This window comes from Bemisia tabaci, chromosome 9, assembly GCF_918797505.1.
Source record: "Bemisia tabaci chromosome 9, PGI_BMITA_v3".
NCBI lineage: Eukaryota > Metazoa > Arthropoda > Insecta > Hemiptera > Aleyrodidae > Bemisia > Bemisia tabaci.
The window spans coordinates 8,276,601-8,299,779 of NC_092801.1; the positions used below are offsets into that span (position 1 = coordinate 8,276,601).

The 23,179-nt window shown below is 38.7% G+C and overlaps 1 protein-coding gene across 1 annotated transcript in view; it reads right to left on the reverse strand.

The window, feature by feature from the left end:
- Positions 1 to 1,031: 1,031 nt before the first annotated feature.
- Positions 1,032 to 23,179, reverse strand: part of Naa15-16 (N-alpha-acetyltransferase 15/16) — a 255,104-nt gene continuing 232,956 nt past the window's right edge. The window contains exons 11-16 of the mRNA XM_072304471.1: positions 11,403 to 11,635; positions 9,453 to 9,561; positions 8,180 to 8,428; positions 7,088 to 7,185; positions 6,170 to 6,391; positions 1,032 to 5,171 (exon numbers count right to left, since the gene is read on the reverse strand). Coding sequence (XP_072160572.1) covers positions 6,200 to 6,391; positions 7,088 to 7,185; positions 8,180 to 8,428; positions 9,453 to 9,561; positions 11,403 to 11,635 — 881 coding nt within the window. The 3' untranslated portion in view covers positions 1,032 to 5,171; positions 6,170 to 6,199. The remainder of the gene's footprint in view (positions 5,172 to 6,169; positions 6,392 to 7,087; positions 7,186 to 8,179; positions 8,429 to 9,452; positions 9,562 to 11,402; positions 11,636 to 23,179) is intronic.

The following is a 23,179-nucleotide window of genomic DNA, read 5'->3' on the forward strand; positions in this document are numbered from 1 at the left end:
ATGGTGGGAAGCAAAATTTATTTGCCATTTTTGGACATTTCTCAGATAAATATGAAGAAGGGACAGTTTGAAAACACTGTACTTGCACTGGTTCCTTTTTGCTAAGGTGATCCATTTGATGTGGTGTTCTTTATGACCCCCTGAGCACAAAAAGCTTTGAAACTGAACTCTCTAATTTTTTTAAATACAGGGCTAGAAAGTGAATTTTAGCAGGCGGTCTGTCATTATCTTCCAAGCTGTTGCGCTTGGGAGAGGAAAGGAAAGAGGGGCTCTCTTCAATCACCAACATTTCTACTAAATGATGCAAGTAGGAAAGAAAGTTTGATATTATCGATTTATCGTCCTCAGGAGGTCAAAATGAAAACATTATCAAATAACAAAACTTAGCAAACGCCAAATTCCGGAGTTTTCCTTGCAGGGTCAACACTTGTGTCAATTGAATCAGTAAGAATGAAAACACACTAGCTTGAGAAAATGACAATAATCAAGACCCACACAAAACTGCACAGTAGGTGAGGAAGTTAGTCTAAGAAAAAGATTTTTGGTGTCAAAAGACAAGTACTTAAGGACACTTTAAAGGTCCGAGCTGGAACAGATGCATTAACTTCAATGACCTTTAAGAAAATTGACTTTCTTGAATGAAAATTGAGCATTTTCGACTTACCGGGTTGGTGTGTTTTTGTTCACACTAATTCAATTAACATTTGGATTTCTTTCCCTTGAAGAAATTTTGACATCGTTTTAATATTTTTAAACGTTAAAATTGAGATACACAATTTTTTGCATGTAATAAATATAGTATGTGTGTTCACCAGATGGCCATAAATTTCTATGCTTGTGACCAAACGTGTCGGAAGAACACTTAATATTGACCGATTCACAGAAGTGACTGAGCAGTGGCATTCGTAAAGGTTCTCAAGTCTTAATTTCGCTTCAAAGATTTTCAATAAGTAATGAAAAGTAACAAAACATAAATGGCATACAAAGACGTAACTGGCATCAAAAGGAATCTAAACAGAAAACCAGCAACCTTTGGCGATCTTTTAAAAATTTTATTAGTTCTGTACATATTTTTCAAAATTTACAAAGATCACGTGAACAATTCAATTCATCAGTGGTTTCATTTCTAGTCTGAAGTACACGAATAAAAACAATTCGACAGCTAAAAATTAATTAGCCGTTAAATTGAGAATTAATTTAACAGGGATCCTACCTAATCTGCAAAAATTCAGAACACAGAGGACAGAGATTAAAATGACAAGTAAAAAAACATCAGAAAAATCATTGAAAAAAATTCTGTCATTCTATGACGATTCACATGTATAACAAAAAAAATATTGTTCAGAAGTTTTCGTCTTGGAAGAAGAGACAAAATTAAAAAAATTCCACTCCCAAAACTTAGTGACTTATGTATAATTTTTTTTCTTTTTTATGAAAAAAAAATTCCACTATCCATGAGCAATGATTGCATGGACTATGCTCTTAGAATCGTCGGTATTGCTTCATAAATATGCATTAATGGTAAAAAAGGAGTGACTCATTAAATTAAATTTTTTATGGTTTCCAGTTGGTCTCACATTGAAAAAAAAATAAATGAATGAATAAATTAAAAGCAGAAAAAACGAGATGTACAAAGAATTTTGATGGAGTGAAAATTATGAAACAGTTAAATCTGTCACAAAATTGCATTTTGGACGATAGATTTTTACAGGGGTTAAGAGGGCGGTTCATATCTTCTTTTAAATCTCTTAAATAAGTATGATCACTTCAATTCATTATTAAGAGAGAAAGATGACATATTGATGGCTAACATTTAAAAACACATAACTCCATTGCAACATTTTTCCATGAGTTATTTTTTTTAAGAAAACGAGCCACAATGTCTCCTACAGATTTTCTGTGAATATTAATGAATAGATAGAGCAAATACAAAGAAAATTTAAAAGGAGACCTAGAGTCCATTCCCTTTCCAAGAAATGAAACATGAACTGAGACTTGCGATGTTGCAATAGGAGATGCGCAATTTTCAATTTTAGTCATCGCTATACAGAAAACTTTTGTAAAAAGTAAAGCTACTTTCACCTATTAAAGCTTCCATGCATTCATTAAAGCTTTGTGACAGGACAGTGAGATTGCTGTGAATTCCATGTTAACAGGAGAAGATATAAGGACTTATTTCTAAATTTCAGACGGCAACAAAAGCCGGGAAATTTAATGTGGTCTTTAAAAGAAAAAATAAGATCATGTCAGAATATAGAGAAAACAAACCGGTTGGAAAAACTATAAGATTTGTGGACTGAGGTAAAGAGACCCATAGTTATGGAAGTGACTTGTCTGAATTCAAGTTGCAAGGTTGAAAATTTAATACGAGGCAAAATTGGAGAGAAATTTTTAGAGCTAAAAGTATTTTTGTTCCTTTTTCACTAAATTTTTTCGGAAAAGCAAACCTGACATGTTTTTGAACATAAAATGGGGAAAGCCCCAGCAACACAGGATATAGGACAATTTTTACATGCTTCTATTTTGCAACAAATTCAAAGATTCTGAGAGGAAAATGAATTAATTTATCATTAGAATTTTGCAAGAATAATAAATGGGTAAGAAAATTCCGTTTTCCTTGATGATATTATGGTAATAGAAAAATTAACTTACGTCTAAACAACTCAATTTTAAAAAAAAATGGTCGAACAAAAAATAAAAACAGGAGAGTCAAACTGATATTTTTTGGGTAGATTAATAGTAAATTATTGATTAAATTGGTCGAGACAAAAACTTCAAGATATTTGCAAGAAAAATGCAAACATTTTTAAATGGTCCAAGATTTTTCTTTCTCTGATTGCTAAGTTCAGCTTCAGCTCAATAAATCTCATCAAAAATTAGTATGATAGTTGGCAGAAAACTTTGTTGCAAGGGAAACAGGTTCTCCATAAGAGGAAATTGGGAAATCCACTCCTCAACGAGATTGTAAAAAGATTTTTTTCAACGCAGATGGATCGAATGGTTCAAGTTGGATCTGAGAAAAAGAAGTTTAGAGTTTCATTCCTAGAAGTGTTAAGTATTACACCCCTGTAAGACTCAACGTCATGGACCAAGTCTCAACAACTACTTTTGCGTTAAAAATAAATCTTCCTAACTTTGCATACTTGAAAGGAGAAAGTTGGCGACTAGTTGAGTTCAAAATTGCTCCAAACTCATGTTTTTCTGAAATGTGACTTGGTGAGATTCTATTAAACTCTGTTCGAATGCAAGTTAGAATACAAAGATGATATGATTTGCATTTTTGCTGTTAAATCAATGCTAATTGTTAACACTCTGTGCTAACAAGCCGTTCGTCACCTTCTCTCGTTTCAACTTACATCTTGTCTAGGAGTTGATTTTCAGACTTCCCATTTTCCTTGTGAAATTTGGAAGAGATAATAAGTTGCACAGTGCTTTGTTCATCGAATAGATGTTCAATGGATTGTTGTTTAGCACAATCTTGAAGTCATCTTTCAGTTATTATGGAATGGCGTCTTCTCGTATTAAATGATCTAACAAATTTCAATAAATGATAAAATGGATGGACAGTTATGAAGGTGATTTCTGCATAAAAAATTGTCTTGTCATTTTCCATACATAGCAAGTAAACAAAATATGAGGAAAAACATTAAAAAGTTGAACCCATATAATTGTTCCAGTGGACATTTCCTACACAAAAGATAACTTTGATTCAGCATCTTGCGAGTCAAAACTCCGGTAATGAAGAATATGATAAGGGAGAATCTGCCTTAAGCACTACAGAAGGATTAACAAAAAAAGTCTTGAAGACGGCAGATATTGGTGTGCGCATTTATATCTTTGAAGCCTTTGTCACTTCCTTCATGTTTTTACAAAAGGAACCCAACAGGGAAATATGTAAAAATTCCGGAATTTCTTTCATTCATATTCAAAATGAGACTGCAAACTTTAACCTTCAACTTTGTATGAATTTCTTAACCTCTAGTTTATTGAATGGTACTTTTTAAAATATTGTGATGGAATGACAGAAAAAGTTGAAAAAATCTTGCGACAAAAAGTTGTTCCCTAAACTCAATCATCAATTTTGATTTCATGCAGAGGAGCACTAACACTTGATAATATTTATTCAGATGTCTGAGCATTTCCTTGAACAGTGAAGCAGAAAAGATATTCTTCAAGTATGTAGTCGACACAAAACTTCACATTAAAATTCAACATCAACAGTGAAACTACCAAACCATGTATCTCAGTTTTTGCAACGTTGCAGACTTCCTGTCATAGTTTATTTTTTAAATTGGAAACCATTCTAAATTAATTCTTCAAAACTTCTTTCATTTTTCTTTGTGAAAATAAAATTCTGCGCAAACTTCCAGGAGGTATATTGATATGTTCTCCTTTATTGAAGTAAAATTAGGATGAAGATAAGGGATACGCTGCAAATGTGGTACATGGTTTTGGCGTTTCCCCGTTGTTATCTTCAATATGACAGTCCCAATACTCAAAGCATTGAGCAATGTGAATACGAAACCTAGTTACATTAAGATTACATGAGCCCAGCTATTTAGTGGGTTCAAGAGTTCTGCTTCGACTCAAGTTGATTAACATTTGAGATTTCTGATGATTCTGACAAAAATAAAGATGCACGTTTACAGAAGAACACAGCAGCTAACAACAAAACAAGTCAAAGATACACCGAGCATCTGAAGTGTCATACCTTCATTACCATCGACAGTGTGAATACTTATCACTAATTTTTCATTGAAACACAAAGAGCTTCCAAATCATGAACAGGCGGTAAAAAACTGGAAGGGTCCGTCAAGTTGATTCTCCTCACTTACTGAATTATAAGAAAAAAAGAAAAAAAAAGAAAACTGAACAAGAAAATAACGAACATGGGAACGAATTCACAAAAGTCCGATTACCGATAACAAGAATGAACAATAATAAAAAAAAGTTCAGCTTTATTGTTAGCGAAAAGTAGCCAACAGAAAGTAATACGTAATAAAAACCAATTCTTAAATTAGTAAAAATTAAACTAAAGTGAGAGAGTTTCGCAGGGTAACAATAACAACACCACAAAACACCGCTGAGTTCCCTCCTCCGAGACTCCTATCCAATGACTAAAGCCGTTATCGCGCCAATGTTGTCAGTTGATACCCCTCCACAGTTATCATCTGGGCAAGAGACACATGATAATATAATTATTGAAACAAGTATTTTCTTTATAATAAAACATGGTGTACACAGACTGAATACAAAGGAAAAAGGAGACTCAAAACTCAGGAATAAAATTCATAAGACACTGAATCAGTTTAAATTAAACCATTTATGTACATGAACAAATACATTCATGAGAATCCGTTAACTTTTGCAATTGCCAAGCGATTATTTGCATACATTGTGCAGACTTGTTGTTGCTAACCCAGGACAACTAAATCGATCATTTTTAAACAGACTAGATGGCAAAAATTAAAATACGAGAAAATCACACAGAAAATTTTTTAAATCTACCCGTTTCTGCTTCAAAGTATTGAATCATTGAATGATTAATCACACTATTACTTAATCTGAGATTTAAAATGGGTCAATTGAAACCGCTTTTTTTAATTTCTCTTTCAATTTCATTTCTGACGTCTGTCTTTTTGGGGATGATCTATTCAACTGTGCATAGACAAGCTAACTCGCCCGGTGGATAAACAATTTTTTCGGCTGTGTTTGTCTGATTATCCAATAGAGAATGCCACAAATAGTGTTCTGAGGAACATCGAGAGTATTCTGTTCCTTTCCTGGTAGCTTTAATTGCTAAATTGCGAGTAAAAAAACGCTGGTCTAGCTAGTAATGGATTAACTTTGAAAAAGAGGTGAGGCCTTCCAAAATGAGTCAATATTTAATTTCATTCTTGGGTCCAGAACTCTTCAAATTTTCTGCATGTTAGTGATGATCTCCTTGCACAGAAGGCAACAGATCTTTAAGCTCAATTAAAATTTAAAGAGATTTGCGTAAAAAATTCTAAATTTCCGAGGTTGACATTATTCATACTTGCTCATTATCAAAGCGTACAGTGATTCAATTTTATCTTCAAGTACAACTTTACAGAAAATCTTGGTCTTTGATCATAAGCCATTTTCAAGACACTTGGGTGACACTGAAATTCGAATTGACTGTACTCACCGATGAAGTTGTGAGGTAGGGAAGTATCAATTACGTAAACACCCTGGCTCCCTGGCCCTGGCTTTCTGAGATGCTACTATCCGAAGCGCTTTCAGAGCTGACTGGTTTGAATGCTGTAGCTAATGGGTACCGTGCGTGACAAAGCTTCTTGTATTCCTCGCTCTCTTTTTCACAGCTTCCGAATACTCCTTCTTGTAAAGATTCCACTATTTTTGTACAGAGCTGAAAATGATCAAAAAGTATGAGACAAGGATCTGCGATATGTAATTTGACCAAACATTAGTTTCACAGTGAGAGTTCTCTAAAATGATACACAGTTGCCACAGATTTAAAAAGATGGAGATAAGGTTCTGATTCATTCTATAATTTATAAGACATTGGTTTCACAGTGAAATTCCTCTAAAAATGATACATAGTTGCTACAGACTTGAGAACTTTAGAAAATGAATTTTACCGGTTTTCTTGACACATTTCAGTAAAATTCTTTAACAATTTAAGATATGCAAGATGGTTAAAAAGATATAATTTGAATTAGTTTTCAAGCAAAATTTGTTGTTCAAAACGTCAAACTCATTCTAGGTAACAAATAAAGGTGACTGAACAATTCTTCCCTCATACTTCTGTCATTTCCTCTAACATTGCCTGGTCTTCCCATCTTTCTCTGACTGTGGTAACCCAGCATTACATTCCGAAATATATGAACTTTGATCTCAATGATCAAAGCTCAAGATGGGTCAATTGTCAGAAAACTAAAATGAAAACTTTATGTGCATTTTCTTCAAACCACTAATTTCTTTTATTCACCCTTTCAATATTGATCTCCTTAAGATTATGACTCTGGCACAGACAAAGTAAAGAAAATTGTTGATAATAAAAGAAAAAAGTAATAAAAGGAATAAAAGAGTTTATTTTACTCACCGGTATACTAATCCCTTCTAGCTTGTCATCAAGTTTTGTGGCTAAAGATACAGCTTCTTCTTTCCTTGATGAGTCTAGTAGATACATCATTTTGCTACCTAAAAACGGAATGCATACATGGGATGAAAATAAGAAATGAAATGGATTAAACATTTGATTAGACATATTTTGTTTGACTTAACAACTCAGAAACAGAAGACAATCATATTTTGTTCGGATCAGTTTGTGTAAAGAGGGCCTAATTTAATCAGTTTCATTTTTTGCACAATCTAGCAACATTCAATTTTTACTACAATATCCACTCATATGACAAGACATGAACATGTATACAATAAATAAAACAATGCGTGGAAGCTTCTGGTGAAACAATTCAATTTGCAATCATGACGGTTCTACAGTTAAGGTACCTTTTTCATTTGAGTCGGAAATACTTGACAAGCATGAAGCCTTGTTGCACTTTGATATTTAAAAGTCTTTAACCAAACAACATTGGAAAAAGCCGATTTGAAGTAGAATACAAATTTAAATGTATTATAAATTTATACATGAATCTAGATTAATTCGAATTAATATATTCATTGTAGATCTAGGATCACCTTCTACCCAAGGATCATTTCTCAAGGGAAAAATCGCTATATATTGCGATTTTATCATCATCAACATCTGAGCGATTATCCTCGATCTTGTGGCAATCAAATAGCGCTTTTATCGCCTGACAATTTATCGCGAAATTTTTAAATAAAAATCGGTATAAATGGCGATTTAAACTCGATTTTATCAACAAAAATTGATCACGATTTTATTGAACCAAAAACTGCAATGTGTAGCAATTTAATCACCATGAATCGCAGTTTTTAATGAAATAATATCTTTATATATTGCCACCGATAAAATCGCTATTTATTGCGATCACTGCTACATGGGTAATAATTCTCTTTTTGAAATTTTGGGTCTTTATTGGGGGTCATCTTCAAAACTAAGACCCATTACCTTGTAAAGGACAAAGTAAACTAAGAACAAAAATGGAGATCCTAAAAGAGCGTGTGACATCTTTCATATTTCAAAAATTCGGGTAGTCATAAGGTTACTTACCTTCGAAAAGTGCTGGAAGAGAATTTGAATATTTCTGAAGGAACTGTGAATTAAGCTCGTGTGCATCAGTGACATTACCAATTAATTGACTTAGGGTGCTATCGATGACCACATTCACACTAGGATCCAATGATTCTTTGTTGTTCGATCGCCACAGGAGAAAACGTACGAGGCAAGAATGAAGAGCAGGATCGCTAGGGTTCAAACGGTGGGCTCGTTTTATACTTTGGAGCATGATCAATGGCTTTTCTGTAAAATATCACACACGTGCATAAAGTCAAATCAATATTTTAATGGTTGAATACACAAAAAAATAGTTATACAAAAGTACCTTGATCATCCAAAAAAACACTTGACCTGATAATTAAAAATACAGCACTCCAACAAATAAATGCAGTACGAAGATGCAATTTTCATCAAAAGACTCATCTAAAGTAAAAAGTCTGTGAGGAAGAAGTATACTGGCACATGCATAAAAAGTTAAGAACTGCTGTGAGGATATTTGATGGATCGAGCGCTATTTCGACGACTTCTGACGAATATAGCGTAGTGTCACAAAGGAAATTAACAGTTATCTCTACCATACTAGTTTTTTGTCGAAGGCTCTATTGTTCACCATATTATTAATAATAAAGTAGGTTTCACTCTATTTTAAAGTTAAATTTTCCCTTTTCCCTTAGTCAAAAATTAAACCAAATACAGATATGACTGTAAATGGCTACCATGACTGAATTGATTTGGTAATTTTGACTGCCTTCTGTAATCAAATCATGGTAGTGTTTGCCTGGATTCAAATTTTTCACTTTCATAATAGATTTTTCAACAGTATTCTCATCTACAATTAAGGGGCTAAGGGGACAAGGCTAACAAGTGCAATTTTAGAAAACATTGAGATATGGATGGTTTCAAGTAAAACTAGTCTTGATGCATAATTTGTGAAAAATTCGTTCCCAAATTCCAGTTTTTAAGCATCAAAAAGTGTGTTTGAACTTTCTTCCTGCCATAAGGATCCATGTAATTTCGAAACTTCAAATGAGTATTTTTCGAAATAGTGGAAACTGCACATACGCACCTTGTCCTCCAAGCACCTCAATTGCATGAACTTTTTCAAACATGTCAATTTCCCATTCTTGATTGTTTTTTTTTACTGTGGAAAAAATCAATTTTAGTTTCAAAAAGTGATGGTGTTTTATTACCATCGATGGTACCTAAGATGACATGTACTGCTGAAAAGGTTGTAAATTACTAAACCAACGAAACAATAGGTACATACCTTTTCTAAAGTAAATTTCAAAGGCCATTAGGTGAGTTTCAATACGGTTAGAGGCTAGAAGTTGTAGAGGTTTTAAAAATTTTATGGCTTGTTCCAGAGGATCGTCAACCTGTAATTGCACAGAGAAAAAAGTTAAAAATATGATTGCAAGTGCTGTTGTTTAAACTTAATAAACAATTGTAACAATTGCCTAAGAAAATATAGTTTTTGCGAGGTAGCCAACTTGAATGATTTATCGATTTATTCCTTCAATTCAAAGGACAGTTTTTCTTTCATAAAATTGAACTTTTTTAGGCGTAAATTATTTCATTAAGAAATAAAATATTTTTTATTGAAAGGAATTAAAAAACTTGACTCATTGTGATTGTAAAAATACAAACGGAGAGAGCTTTAGAAATTCACTCTTTAAGATCTCCAGACTGAGTAGCTGAGCATTGATATGCTTGAGAGTCAAATCAACATGCATAATGTGAATAAGTATCTCCATACCAAACGAGAGAAAAACAAATGAAATACGAAGAAGGAAAATTAACTTTCTAGACAAAGATTTACCGGGAAAATGTAGTCCGAACAAGAATCAGTGACTTTAATGACATTAACATCACTAAGTAACTTGCCAGATATGCAACTATTGATACACCAGGTGTAGCTGAAATTGCATACACTTCTATTTTAAGGCGTTTTGATAATCGAGTGGAATTGGACCGCGCGAACGCCTGCCTCAGAGATGAATCTTTTTCAGAGGTAAGGAAACAAAACAGCGGTACTCGTTTCAGTGAAAATCAAAATAAAATATGTTAGAAATAATACCAGTTCAATCGTAGCCTTATTTTGGCGGGATGGAAAAGGTAAAGAGTTCGAAAAATCCTTGAATTATCTCTGTTAAATCAAAGCTTCCAACTTCTTAACAGGAGCATTTACAGCCGGAATTTCAAGACATGATTTGGAAGTTGGGAGCCCCCTTGAATTCAGATCTCTTTAAAGGTATACCTAGAGAGAAGGAAGCTTAAACTGCACATGAGGATACTTTTCAGGACAAACTTGACAATTTTCATACAAGAAAGGGAAACACTTGGGTGGGACAGACTTTTCAGGAGCTTTTCATTCTGCTCTCGCTGATGGTCCCCGGTTTCCCGGGACCCTTTCCCCGAGGCGTCCATTATAACAGGCTGACCAAAAATTAGTACTTATACAGTACTTTTTCAGTACATTCCCAAGGAATTCAGTACCTCCTCAATAGAAAAATTCAGTACTTTTTCAGTGCCTCCGTATCACGAGATTCGAAAAATTTCAAAAAATTCAATTTCTGGCTCGAATTGGGACAAAGATGACGAAAAAATGAAAAAAATTCCGGACCTTCTTGCGAAATTCCGCACTTTTTCAGTACTTCCGGACCGGTGTTCGAAACTCACAGGCGCCAACGCGTTAAATGCGCCTAAAAATTGAAGGCTCTGCGCCAACGTGGCCCCTAAAAATTGCCCCCTAAAAATCTGAATTTCCATATCAGGTAATTATTCGAAATTTTCAGCGCTACAAGTGAAAGCTTTTTCTATTCTTCCACGATTTCATCCTTAGTGCTTTCGTCTTCCCCAAGTTACAGCTACTTACTAGTTCTATTACGAAAACATCTTGCGTCAAACTTTTCACTAAATGCGCCGTTATATATAGACAAAAAGTCAATTTGGCCCATAAAAAATCTTCAATGGCGCCTAAAAATCGGGCTTGATGCGCCACATGGCTCCTAAAACTTAAATGTGAGTTTTGAACACTGTTCCGGACCGCCCGAAAAAAAACCAGTATTATTTCCGGACTTTCTGGAAATTCCGGACTTGTAAACACCCTGCACTTGAGTGGGACAGACTTTTCATGAGCTTTTCATTCTGTTCTCGCTGATGGACCCCGGTTTCCCGGGACCCTTCCCCGGGCCGTGAACGGCGGATAACTAGTTACCTTGGCTAGTTTTTCGGGGACGAGTTTCTCGAGCTTGGGTGCGTCCTGCTCGACGTCGGCGGCGGCGTGTCTGCCGGGCTTCCTTGGGCGCTGCTGCTGCTGCTGCTGCGGGGCCTCCGCCTCCTTCTTCTCCGCCGCCGCCGCCTCCGCCTCCTTCTTCTCCTTCTCGGCCTTCTTCCTCGCCCGCTTCTGCTTCAGCTTCAGCTTCTTGTACTCCACCGGCGTCAGGTTCTCTGAAACACCACACACGAATCCATCATTAATACAGTCACTCTAGTTCACACCAGTTCCCTGGTCCCCAAAAAAATTCGCTGACATTTCCTGGTTCTCCCAAGTTTCCCGGCCGCTAGATACCTTGTATACATTTGACCACAGCTTCCCTTTTTGAGCGTTCACCGCGTTAGTAGTGTACGCTCTTTCCCGTCGTTTTGCATCGGGTAAGTACTAGTAACTATGTTTTACTAATGTATCCATTTGTAAAGGCCCGCACTGCTCAATGGGAATCGGCGCCATTTTTCGTGGCGGGAAGCAATACCTATTTTCTCAATTTTTTTAAGTACCATTTCTACCTTTTTTCTCCTATTTTGCCCACATTATGTAATACCTGTAGGCTTGTTTTTGAGAAATTAATATCTTTACGTTTTAAAACTCTGCAACGTACTATTATTTAATGACTCTTTCAAGGATCGTTCAAATTTGTAGTCGTCGGAGATCTACAAAAATTGTTGGGTACAAAGTACCCCTTCACTAATGACCCCTATATTTTACTCAATGATGACACTTATATGTGTATTTTTCCTAACTTACGCTCCACGTTTAGTTCAACAGCGTCTTGCAGCGCTCTCTTCCGTCCGCGCAAAACCACCTTTACATATTGACGAGGTGCTACGGTGAACGCTCTCCAACGTCTTAACGTTGGAGCCGTCGTCTTGTTTCAATTTGCATCAGATTCGGTTCGTCCATAATTTTTGCCAAGCTCTTCCTTTCTCCTACAAACCAGACACTGTTGAAGGGTATCTCTCCGGTCGACGATGAATTCGGAGCAGTATGATTCGGCAATCGCGTGAGAGAATTCCGCGGGCACACGCAGGTCCCAGACCGGGCCGCCGGAATGCGAGCCCCTCGTCGGACGGCGAGACGCGCGAATGTGGGAATCCGGTCGCCGGCCGCGCATCTGCTCGGGGGCCTGAAGCAACGCGACTCGCGCGAGTTGGACGCCGCGAATCGCGATTGCGAGTGAGATGTCATCTCGCGATCATCACCGTCGGCGGCCGCGTCAACGAGGCGCGCTAATGAACGACCGCGTCGCACAGTGAAACGAGTCAATTTGAGCTATCGGACATGACGTTTTTGACAAAAACTGCGAATGGACCACAAGAAAAGGCATGAATTTCAGCATTCTGATACATATTTCTTAACCAAAATTTCACGTAAAACACGATGCACACAATGAGAATTACCGAGATCAACTCCTTACGAAGATATTTGATGATTCTTAATGTGTGAATTCAAACTACCCGCTTATGAAAACTCAATGCTCCGCGTGATTCACATCGCAAGCTAAACGTTTATCATGACAGTCTGTGCGATATAAAAATCCGGCAACCTCAATCTTGAGGCTTTGGCTCAGCTGTAGCAAGTTGCTTATAGTTTGAACAACACATGGTGGGAAATGAACATTGCTCGACTGAGAAGCTTGCTGAAACCGTTGTAGTGCGCGATTTGATTCACGTAGAGCTTTGAGTATCTTGTGAGCGGGCAGTTCAAATTCCCCGTCACCAATGTGGAATAAAAACGTTAATATCTTCATTAGGAGTTGGTTTCAGTAATTTTCGTTGTAAGAATCGTGTTTTGCGTGAAATTTTGGTAAAGAAACATGTTTCAGAATGCTTAAATTCGTACCATGTCTAGTGGTCCATTTTGATGTTTATTTCGTCACATTTTAAAGTTCAAGAGGTGCTACTAGAAGACAATTTCACAAGGAAATCGATGGAGCCATTTTGAGAACCTCAAAGTTTCGTATAAATGGAGTTGTAAGCGTTTAAAGTTTTCAAATTTTGACCGACCTCTCCTATTGACTCGATCCACTGTGCGCCGCGGCGAAATGAATCGACGCCAGGCACGCACTGCGTTTTCGTCATTCGGGTCGCTCGTCGATTCGCGGGAATACGGGAGGCCATGGATCGATGTTTCCTGGGAAAGTCGAGTGCCGAGAACGGAATCTGATCAGTAGCGGGGAACGGAATCGGGAAAAATGCTAGCAAAGGAATCGGAACAGTAACAGGAATTGAAAGTTGCCGAAATCGGGAAAGTTGCCGGGAACAGAAAAAATACCGGAATTGGGAAAGTTTCCGGGAGCGGAAAAGTTGGAACGGAGATGTTGCATGTGTGAGGAAATTGCGATTTGACTGTTGCTTCTTATGTAAAAGTTTGCGAGAAACACGATGGTGCCACTGGTTTTCTCTGAAATCAACTTCCAAACTCAAAAAAAGCCCTCAAGTTGAGGCCAAAATGGAGGGGATATCCGACGCTATCATGAGAGTCCACCTCTACATCAAGACAAACTCTCCATGCAAAGATAGGGAGCAAATACATTAGCAGTGATACCGTGTTTTCAGTTTAGAGTCCTCAAATAAACTGGCAGCCCTGTCAATGTACTTGCTCCCTATCTTTGCATGGAGAGTTTGTCTTTATGTAGAGGTGGACTCTCAGGATAGCGTGGGATATGATATCCTCTCCATTTTGGCCTCAACTTGTGAGCTTTTTTTGAGCTTGGGAGTTGATTTCAGAGAAAACCAGTGGCACCATCGTGTTTCTCGCGGACTTTAACATAGGAATCAATAGTCAAATCGCAAAGTCCTCACTCATGCAAAATCTCCATTGCCGGAATCGGGAAAGTTGTCGGCAACTTTGGATAAAGGCCCGCCCGGTCAGGAGGTCAAAAAGTTTTTGAGAAATTCGAGAAGTTCTCTCTAAATCTTAGCTCGCGTGGCTGCAGGGAAGAAAGAGGGAGAAATCTTACATTTCTCGGCGGCTTTGAATAAAGTTTTTTTCGAGAAATCCGGACAAATTTCGACCAAAAATACAAGGGAGCAGAAAATTCCAAGCTTCCACGCTTTTACACAGCTGCCCGCCGGTTTTCCACATTTTTCTCATCCGTTTTCCACAAAATTTCCCACCAATTTCAAAAGTAAGGAACTTTTTCCTCGATTTTCGACTATTGCACCTTCAAGATTTTCCCTCCTTCCACATTTTCACAAGCCCGGGCGGGCGTGTGATCGAGCATTTTCTGCACCCCTGCAAAAAGATCGAGTTTTTACTTCACTGGAAAAAAAACAAATTGGATGTAGAGTCCAGACTCTTAAAAACATCGACAAGAAAAAATACTCTTGATTCAATCGGATTTTTGCTTGAATCAAAACGAAATCCGCTTAAATTAAGAGGCTTTGGTTCTTGATTTAAGCTAGATTCTGATTGAATCAAGAGTATTTTTTCTTGTCGATGTTTTTAAGAGTCTGGACTCTATATCCAATGTGTTTTTTTTTCCCAGTGTTGAAAAGGTTAGGTAAATCCATTAAAGCATGACGGTTTTTTGGCGGGGGGGGGGGGGTGTGTCGCAGAGCCTAATGAAATGATGAGCGCCGAAGAAGACGGAAGTCTAGCTTCGAATTTGAACATGACGTAATTTACGGACGACCCCGAAAATCAAAGGGGGGTCCGGCCAGTGGCGTAACGGACTTCCGCTGGGCCCCCCCGCAAAATTTTTTCTAGCCCCCCCCCCCCCCATGTCGATAACATTTCAAAATTATCCTCCCCTCCCGCCCCTCTCCCTCCCTCGCTCCTTCCCGTGTTTCCTCTTATGGTCGGGGCCCGCAGCACGAACATTTCTGCAAAAATCAGCCTTAACCACCAAAAATATCAAAATGGCAGCAGCTTATATCCTTTTACCTTTAGGTATGGTATGTGCAAGATTTAGCCTATTTTTACGTTATGTCCTTAGGTTGAATTTGACTCATCCCTCACCGTCCCGGATCCCGTACCCGATTGGGGCGGGGGCCCAGCCCAGGCCCAAGGATCTTCAGGGGGGCCAAGGCCCAAGAATCAAAGGGCCCTCAAGGGCCTCGGGGCCATTAGATTCTTGGGCCTCCCCCCTCTCAAAGATCGAAATACGAGAAGTGACAAAAAAAGAGAAAATTATCTAGTAATCACTGAGTGGTAATTGGAAAGCAGGGACCCTCCAGCAAACAAAAAGTTAGGAACAGTCCGAAAGAAGTATGAAAAACCCCGAGCTAACAATAAAAATCAGAGGAAGAAGCCCCATCTCTGTAAGTAGAGGCCAAATGTTTGAAACCAAAGTTGAGCATCAAAAAGAGAGAGAGAGAAAAAACAAAATCCCGGCGGCCGAGGGAGGGCCCCCTAGGCGTCTGGGCCCCCCTGCATAGCAGGGTCTGCGGGGGCGCCCGTTACGCCACTGGGTCCGGCCTACCTGGCGTTACGTTGCGTCTCCTGCCAAACGGCGCCCATAAGTGGACCGCGTTTAACAGAAAGGAACCAAGCCACATCAGCTATTGCCAATTTTAACTGGGCAATTTAATTTTTAACGAGAAAACGTTTGTGCGGATCCCTTTGAAAATGTTAAGGAATTTGCTTCGTACCATGGAGAAAATTCACCGAAATTTGCACGAAAATCCGCACAACTGTTTTCATGTAAAAAATTTAATTAGCCGATTAAATTTGGCAATAACTGATGTGGCTTGGTTCCTTTCAGTTTAACGCGGTCCAAGTATCCCGCGGACCCGGGGCTAGGTCTGGCGCGGTAGTCCATGCGGGCAAGTAGTTCCAAACGTCTCGGCGATTGATTTATACGCCATCAATCGGAGCGATCTTCGGGCGAACCCGTGTTCCCCGCGCTCGGCGCGCGCGAGTGCGACGGGCGACGCGCGGATATTGGAGCGTGCGAAACGGTGCGTCGTCCGTTCCCGGCTCCGGCAACGGGCTTCGCGAGTGCGATACATCGATTGATCTGTCATTGAAACCTATGTAAAAGGATCGATAAACAGGGCGTCTGCAACGAACACCTTAATTATCGATTATTTGCCGTAGTCTCAAATGGGAAAAAATCGATAATCGATCATTAACGCCGGTCGCCACCAACCGCGACGCACCCGACGCCTAACCGGCACCCGTGCTGCAGAAAAACGCCGTATAAGCCTACAGACATTGTCAAATCTCCTACACTGGAAAAAAAAACACATTGGATCTAGAGTCCAGACTCTTAAAAACATCGACAAGAAAAAATACTCATGATTCAATCGGATTTTTACTTAAATCAAGAACCACGCCTCTTAATTTGAGCGGATTTCCTTTTGATTTAAGCTTAAATCCGATTGAATCAAGAGTATTTTTTCTTTTCAATGTTTTCAAGAGTCTGGACTCTAGACCCAATGTTTTTTTTTCTTCTTCTTCCTTTTCTTTTTCTTCTAGTGTATGGAAAATTATGTATTTTCGGGAGAGTTCGTAAGTATTTTCCTTCCGATTCCTCAAGGAACTGATCATCACACCTTAAGATTTTTATTTAATATTCTGAAAGAACCAGGTGAGTAGATTACGTAGTGATTTAATGCGTATTTTTGTAGCCAATATCCCAGACGAGCCCGCTTTTAAAAAGTCGAAAGACTCGAAGGAATTTCAAACGCACCCAAATGGCGGAAAAATAATGGAGGTGATTCACTACGGCAGTCAAATCGCTAATACCTCTCATTTTTAACTAATTTTGGTTAAAACGAAAGCTATTTCACACACACATCTAGAGACACATCTATCTTTCACATTAGATCTTGAATCCAGACTCTTAAAAACATCGACAAGAAAAAATACTCTTGATTCAATCAGATTTAAGCTCAAGTCAAAAGGAAATCCGCTCAAATTAGGAGGCTTGGTTCTTGATTTAAGCTTAAATCTGATTGAATCAAGAGTATTTTTTCTTCTCGATGTTTTTAAGAGTCTGGACTCTAGATCCAATGTGTTTTTTTTTTCCAGTGCCTCATAAAAGTACGGACTAACGCGAAGAGGAATATCCCCTAAAGAATCTATACGGAAACCTACTTCGGTATTTTTACTCGCCTCTTTTTTTTTTTTTTTTTTTTTTTTTTTTTTTTTTGTTTTTTTTGTTTGTTTTTTTTTTTTTTTTTTTTTTTTTTTGTTTTTTTTTTTTTGTTTTTTTTGTTTTTTTTTTGTTCTTTTTTGTTTTTTTTTGTTTTTTTTTTGGAACCGATCCTGGTTTGTAATTTAAAAAGTATTACACAGAAAACAAAGTTCGGTCGTATGAACCAAAGTTCGGTGATCCATATTATCCCAACAATTTCCAGTGTGCAGAATCCAACAAAGAATCGATTATTTAACATAGGTTTAAATGGAATGGATCCGGTGTTGTCAAATTGCTGGATCCGCCTCTGTTTTCATTGGAAGTGTATGAAAATATCAAGGGAAAATATTCACAACTTTCATCGAAGACAAATATTTTCTGAGAGGAAAGGCAACGGTCGAATTCGCATACGTCGTTTTTACTTAACACGGCAGTGTCCCTATCCGGGACGCTGATCGATCGGGCTCGGCCTGGCATGGGTGCAATCTGCAGTGTGCCAGGTGCATGTGCATATGCGTGCGAACGCTGTCCTGGCGGTTGTGTAACCGCGACAGCATCCGCGTATCAAGGTTAGCTCACGTCGGAAAACTACAGCTTCAGCGGGTTGATTAGTGAAATTGGTAGACTAAGACAAATCGGTGTGTCTACCACCTGCTTTGTCTAACATAGGGAGTATAAAGCGATCCTATTGGTTGAAATGGGTGGTTCCTATAGATTAAGGGAGAAACTGATGGACAAACTATTACAGGGTCTCCAGCAATTTTCGAAAAAAAAAATTCCCCGACAGACGTAAAAAAAAACAAGCAGTAAGCTCCAACGCATTCGCGTCGGAAAGCGGCTCTGGCGACGGTAGTTGTGGTTAAGAATGAGGGCCTAGACACATTTTGTTATTGATGTACAATCCGACAACTGTCGATTCATGTTTTGTAACTTAGCAGATTTACAAAGCCGGTGTATAAATGTGTATTGGCCCTTGATATGCAGAATGCATGGCACTATCACTTGTTGTATACTTTTAATTTTGAAGGCTCTAGTGATCATCTTCTTTTTTTGTCAAATAACTAGTTTGTGCAACAAATCGCCCCGATGGCCACGATAGTTGTTAAACGTTTACGGTTTCCTTGGTAACCTTTGTTTGCTATCAGCTGATATCGAGTAATATGCCTAGGAAGCTCCAACCACTGCATTCTTCCAAAAAACCGCGAAAACTTTAAAATTCTTGAACGTAAAGTACATTTTTTCCATCACGAGATTAAAGCACAGACAAGTTTTGAATTATTGACTGTATCACCATGATTCCAAAAATACACTACACAACATAGCATTGGCTAACAATAAAACAATATGCAATAAAATAAAGTCATGACAAGGTACATAGTCGAAAATGGCGCCGATTCCCATCAACCAACGCGCGGTCTCTCCAATGTAACATGGTCCATTGATACTCCCCAGCTGGGACCGTCCGGAATAGCAGCTCTAGTGCAAGCACCAGAGCCGCTAATTATTGAAATTTTCCTGACAAAAAGGAAAAGTATTCCTGATTTTTCGACCCGATTGAAGTGATTAGATATAAGTAAGAATTACTGTTATTATTACGTGATAAATCGAGCAAAATATATAGGGTTCCAGAACTTATGAGAGATATCTTTGCCTCATTTTTAAAATTTAAAAGACGTTAGTAGAAATTCTGTTAGAAATTTAGGTAGAAATCTCAGCAAAAGTAATACTTGCAAAATATTCCCCGAAAAATCTGTGTTTTTCGACTCCCCTGGCACGAAAATCGCTTGCAAAATTGAATTCCCTGACATGCCGAATTTTTGCGGATTCCATGAAGTTTTTCCTGATTTCCCTGACATTTTCCGGTCGTTAGACACCCTGTATAGGATCTCTCGTGGGTTGCCATTATGTTGTCTATACCTACCCTATTAGTCCATTGCAACCACTCACTTCCACCAATAGCATCCCTTCACATCCCTTACGCCTGTTATGTCTACAGCTTTGTCTATCACTTACAATAAACGAGTGAAGAAAATAAAAATGTCAGATATTTTCATTGCTCTTTTATCTGACCCCGAGAAATAGTTATCAGCAAATTAAAACTGTGCAGAAATAATCATCAGCAAATTAAAACTTTGCAGAAATAATCACCAGCACATTAAAAAAACTATTGTTGAAATAATTAAGCAACCGGTATCCTCACAATGATCTTAAAGCGCTAACCACGAAAGCTCGCGGGACAACGGAATCGCAAAACGAGATGAACTTCGGTCCCAGCGCGGTTTCATTCCATTAATTTGCAGTATTTTTGTGAGAAAGAAAGATAGATAACATTGTGAGAGAGACGCGGGGTTGTCGGTTCGCGACCGGAGGGAGGTGAAAATAAGAGAATCGGGTGGATAAGTGGTCAGTTTCTTTCTCGAGAGCCAACAGCATCGGCGGGAACAGCGAGCCAATTAAAAAGGGTAGGGGGCACCGTCCCAATTAATTTTTTGTCCTCGCTTAGAGAAAGATCGAAACAGGTAAGACCAAAGCGTTGGGCGGGTGTTGGCAAGGGTGCCACGTTTCGGGATTTTCGCCGGCCAAAGCCCCTGAAATTCTCCCGTTTCCCACACTGCCGTGCTAAGGAAAAACGCCTTATGAGTATTCGAATGTTGTCTGATTATCTCTCGGAAAACATAGAATTCTGATAGATAGTTATGCATATTTTTTTTTGAAATTGAGCACGTCGCTGGCGGTAGGTCTGACATCGATAAAATATGGACACTCAACAATAAAGCGCGCATCTTGGTGCAGGCGCACTGCGCATACAGTCTTGCAGGCACTAATGTTCGTTTCAGGCTGACATAGAGCTGACTAGACTGTGTTTGGCGCAATGCATGAAGTATTCCCTCAGTCTTGTAGGCGCTAATATGCGTTTCACGCTGACGGACTGTGTTTGGCGCTATTATGCAAACGGGCGAAGTTAATGCACTAATCATATTTTTTCTTTCTTTCTCCTCCTCCTCCTCCTCCTCTCCTCCTCCTCTCCTCCTCCTCCTTTTTATTTTAAGATTTCATTCGTTTAACTCGCTGGCACTACAACTCAGGCGTTAAAACATCCGTCGTGAATGGTACGATTCATTTCTTCCATTTCTCTCTTTAACATTTTCTGATTTTCCTTTATTTATCTGCCGTGCAACGCGGTCCAGTAGAGCAAAGCTAGGAGAGGACTTAGCGGTGGGGTGGTGTTAACGAGCGCGCGGCATGGCCGCGGCGTCGATGAGTCGGAACAAAGCTCACCATTCACCACCACACAGAGCATCGAGTCAAACAGAGAAGTCGGACATGAAATTTTTGACTACAACTGCAAATTTCGACGTTTATTTCGACACATTTTGAGCTTAAAGGAGTGTACCTGCAAGGAAATTTCACGAGGAAACCAATGAAACCACTTGTAGAACTTCAAAGTATTGTATAAACGGAATGGACCACTAGACAAGGTACGAATTTAAGCAATCTGATACATGTTCCTTAACCAGAATTTTACGTAGAACACGATTTGCGCTACGCAAATTACTGAAACCAACTCCTAACGAAGATGTTAACGTTTTTATTTCACATTGGTTACGAGGAATTTGAACTGCCCGCTCACAAGAAACTCAAAGCTCTACGTGAGTCAAACCGCGCACTACAACGGTTTCAGCAAGCTTCTCAATCGAGCAATGTTCATTTCCCTCCACGTGTTGTTCAAAATATAAGCAATTTGCTATAGCTGAGCCAAAGCGTCAAGATTGAGATTGCCAGATTTTTATATAGCTATGACTGTCATGATAACGTTCAGCGCGCGATGTGAATCACGTAAAGCATTGAGTTTTCATGAGCGGGTGGTTTGAATTCACGCATCACGAATCATTAAATATCTTCGTGAGGAGTTGATTTCGGTAATTTTTGTTGTGCGCATCGTGTCTTACGTGAAATTTTGATTAAGAAACATAAATCAGAATGCTGAAATTCGTATCTTTCAGTGGTCCACTATAAGCGTTTAAAGTTTCCAAATTTTGTCCAATCTCTCCGATTGCCTCGATCTACTGTGCGCCGGCGCGTCCACCGTGCAACGGTCCCGAAAGCGCCACACGCCGCGCCATGTGCCGCGCTCCAAAGGCGGGTGGCTTTTCCCGAGCTTAATCCACGCATCATTTAACACTGCACGCTCAGCTGCCCGCGGAACTCGTCGATAAATATTCATCCACCGCTCCTAACGGGGCTTCTCATTTCCTCGGCCATGAAAACCAATACCGGGACCTTGACCCACCCACGAGAGCGGGACAAAGGAATACGTGTCCTAGGTCAGAATTTTGGTTCGTCTCGAGAAATACTCCCTACACTGGAAAAACAAAAAAACAAATTGGATCTAGAGTCTAGACTTTTAAAAACATCGACAAGAAAAAATACTTTTGACCCAATCAGATTTAGGCTTAAATCAAGGACCAAGCCTCTTAATTTGAGCGGATTTCCTTTTGATTTGGGCATGATTGAATCAAGAGTCCTTTTTTATGTCAATGTTTTCAAGAGTCTGGACTCTAGATCCAGTGTGTTTTTTTTTTTTTTTTTCCAGTGTAGTGAAAATGTGAGGGATGATAGAACTGCCGTGGTAGCGAAGAGAGAAGTAAGTGCAAAAATGAAGTTTAGAAAAAACGGGCGCAGAAGCTTCTGACCGGAAAATTGTATTTAAAGAAGCCTCCGTTCTTCGTCAAATTGCCACTAATCATCCGAAAGACTCTTAGAAATCGTTTGGATGATTCAAAATCGACCGATTTTATTATATGTATCAATTACAATCACGGCAATGTTAGCGCCTGCAAGACTACGTGAATACTTCAGGCATTGCGCGTACTCCACGGTGCACACTGTTAGTGCCTGCAAGACTGTGCGGATACTTCACTCATTGTGCGTACGCCACTGCGCTGCCGTGATAGCGAAGAGAGCAGTAAGTACAAAAATGAAGTTTTGAGAAAACGGGCTCAGAAGCTTCTGACCAGAAACTTGTATTGAAAGAAGCCTCTGTTCTTCCTCAAATTGCCACTAATTATCCAAAAGACTCTTGGTAATCGTTTGAATGATTAAAAATAAACCGATTTATTTCAATTACATAAAAAGTGTATTTTTCATTTTCATCTTAGGCGAATGTTAGGCAAGACAGTCGTAATTGCCATCGTCTGCATGCTTTCTTGATTGCGGTTCGGACACACGCCAAACACATTTTCAAGTTAGAAATTGGCAGAAGAGGGCGGCACTTTACTAGAAAGCATTGTTTTCATTGGCTCTCTGGAGGAATATTGTCACTTACTTCTGTCTCTTGCCTGAAGCTACGTCATTTTTTGAGTGCTTACAGCTTTCTCATATGTATCGTCTTCATGAAATTTAGATGAATTTTGGTGTTTTAGATGTTTCAGTGATTTCGTCTATAAGCAGGGTGTCTAAAAGAGGCTGGCCAAAAATCAGTATTTTTACAGTACTTTTTCAGTACAATCCCAAGAGATTCAGTACCGCCTTAGCGGAAAATTTCAGTAATTTTTCAGTACCTCCAATTGACGAAATTCGAAAAATTTCAAAACTTTGAATTTCTCGCTCCAATTGCGACAAACATGAAAAA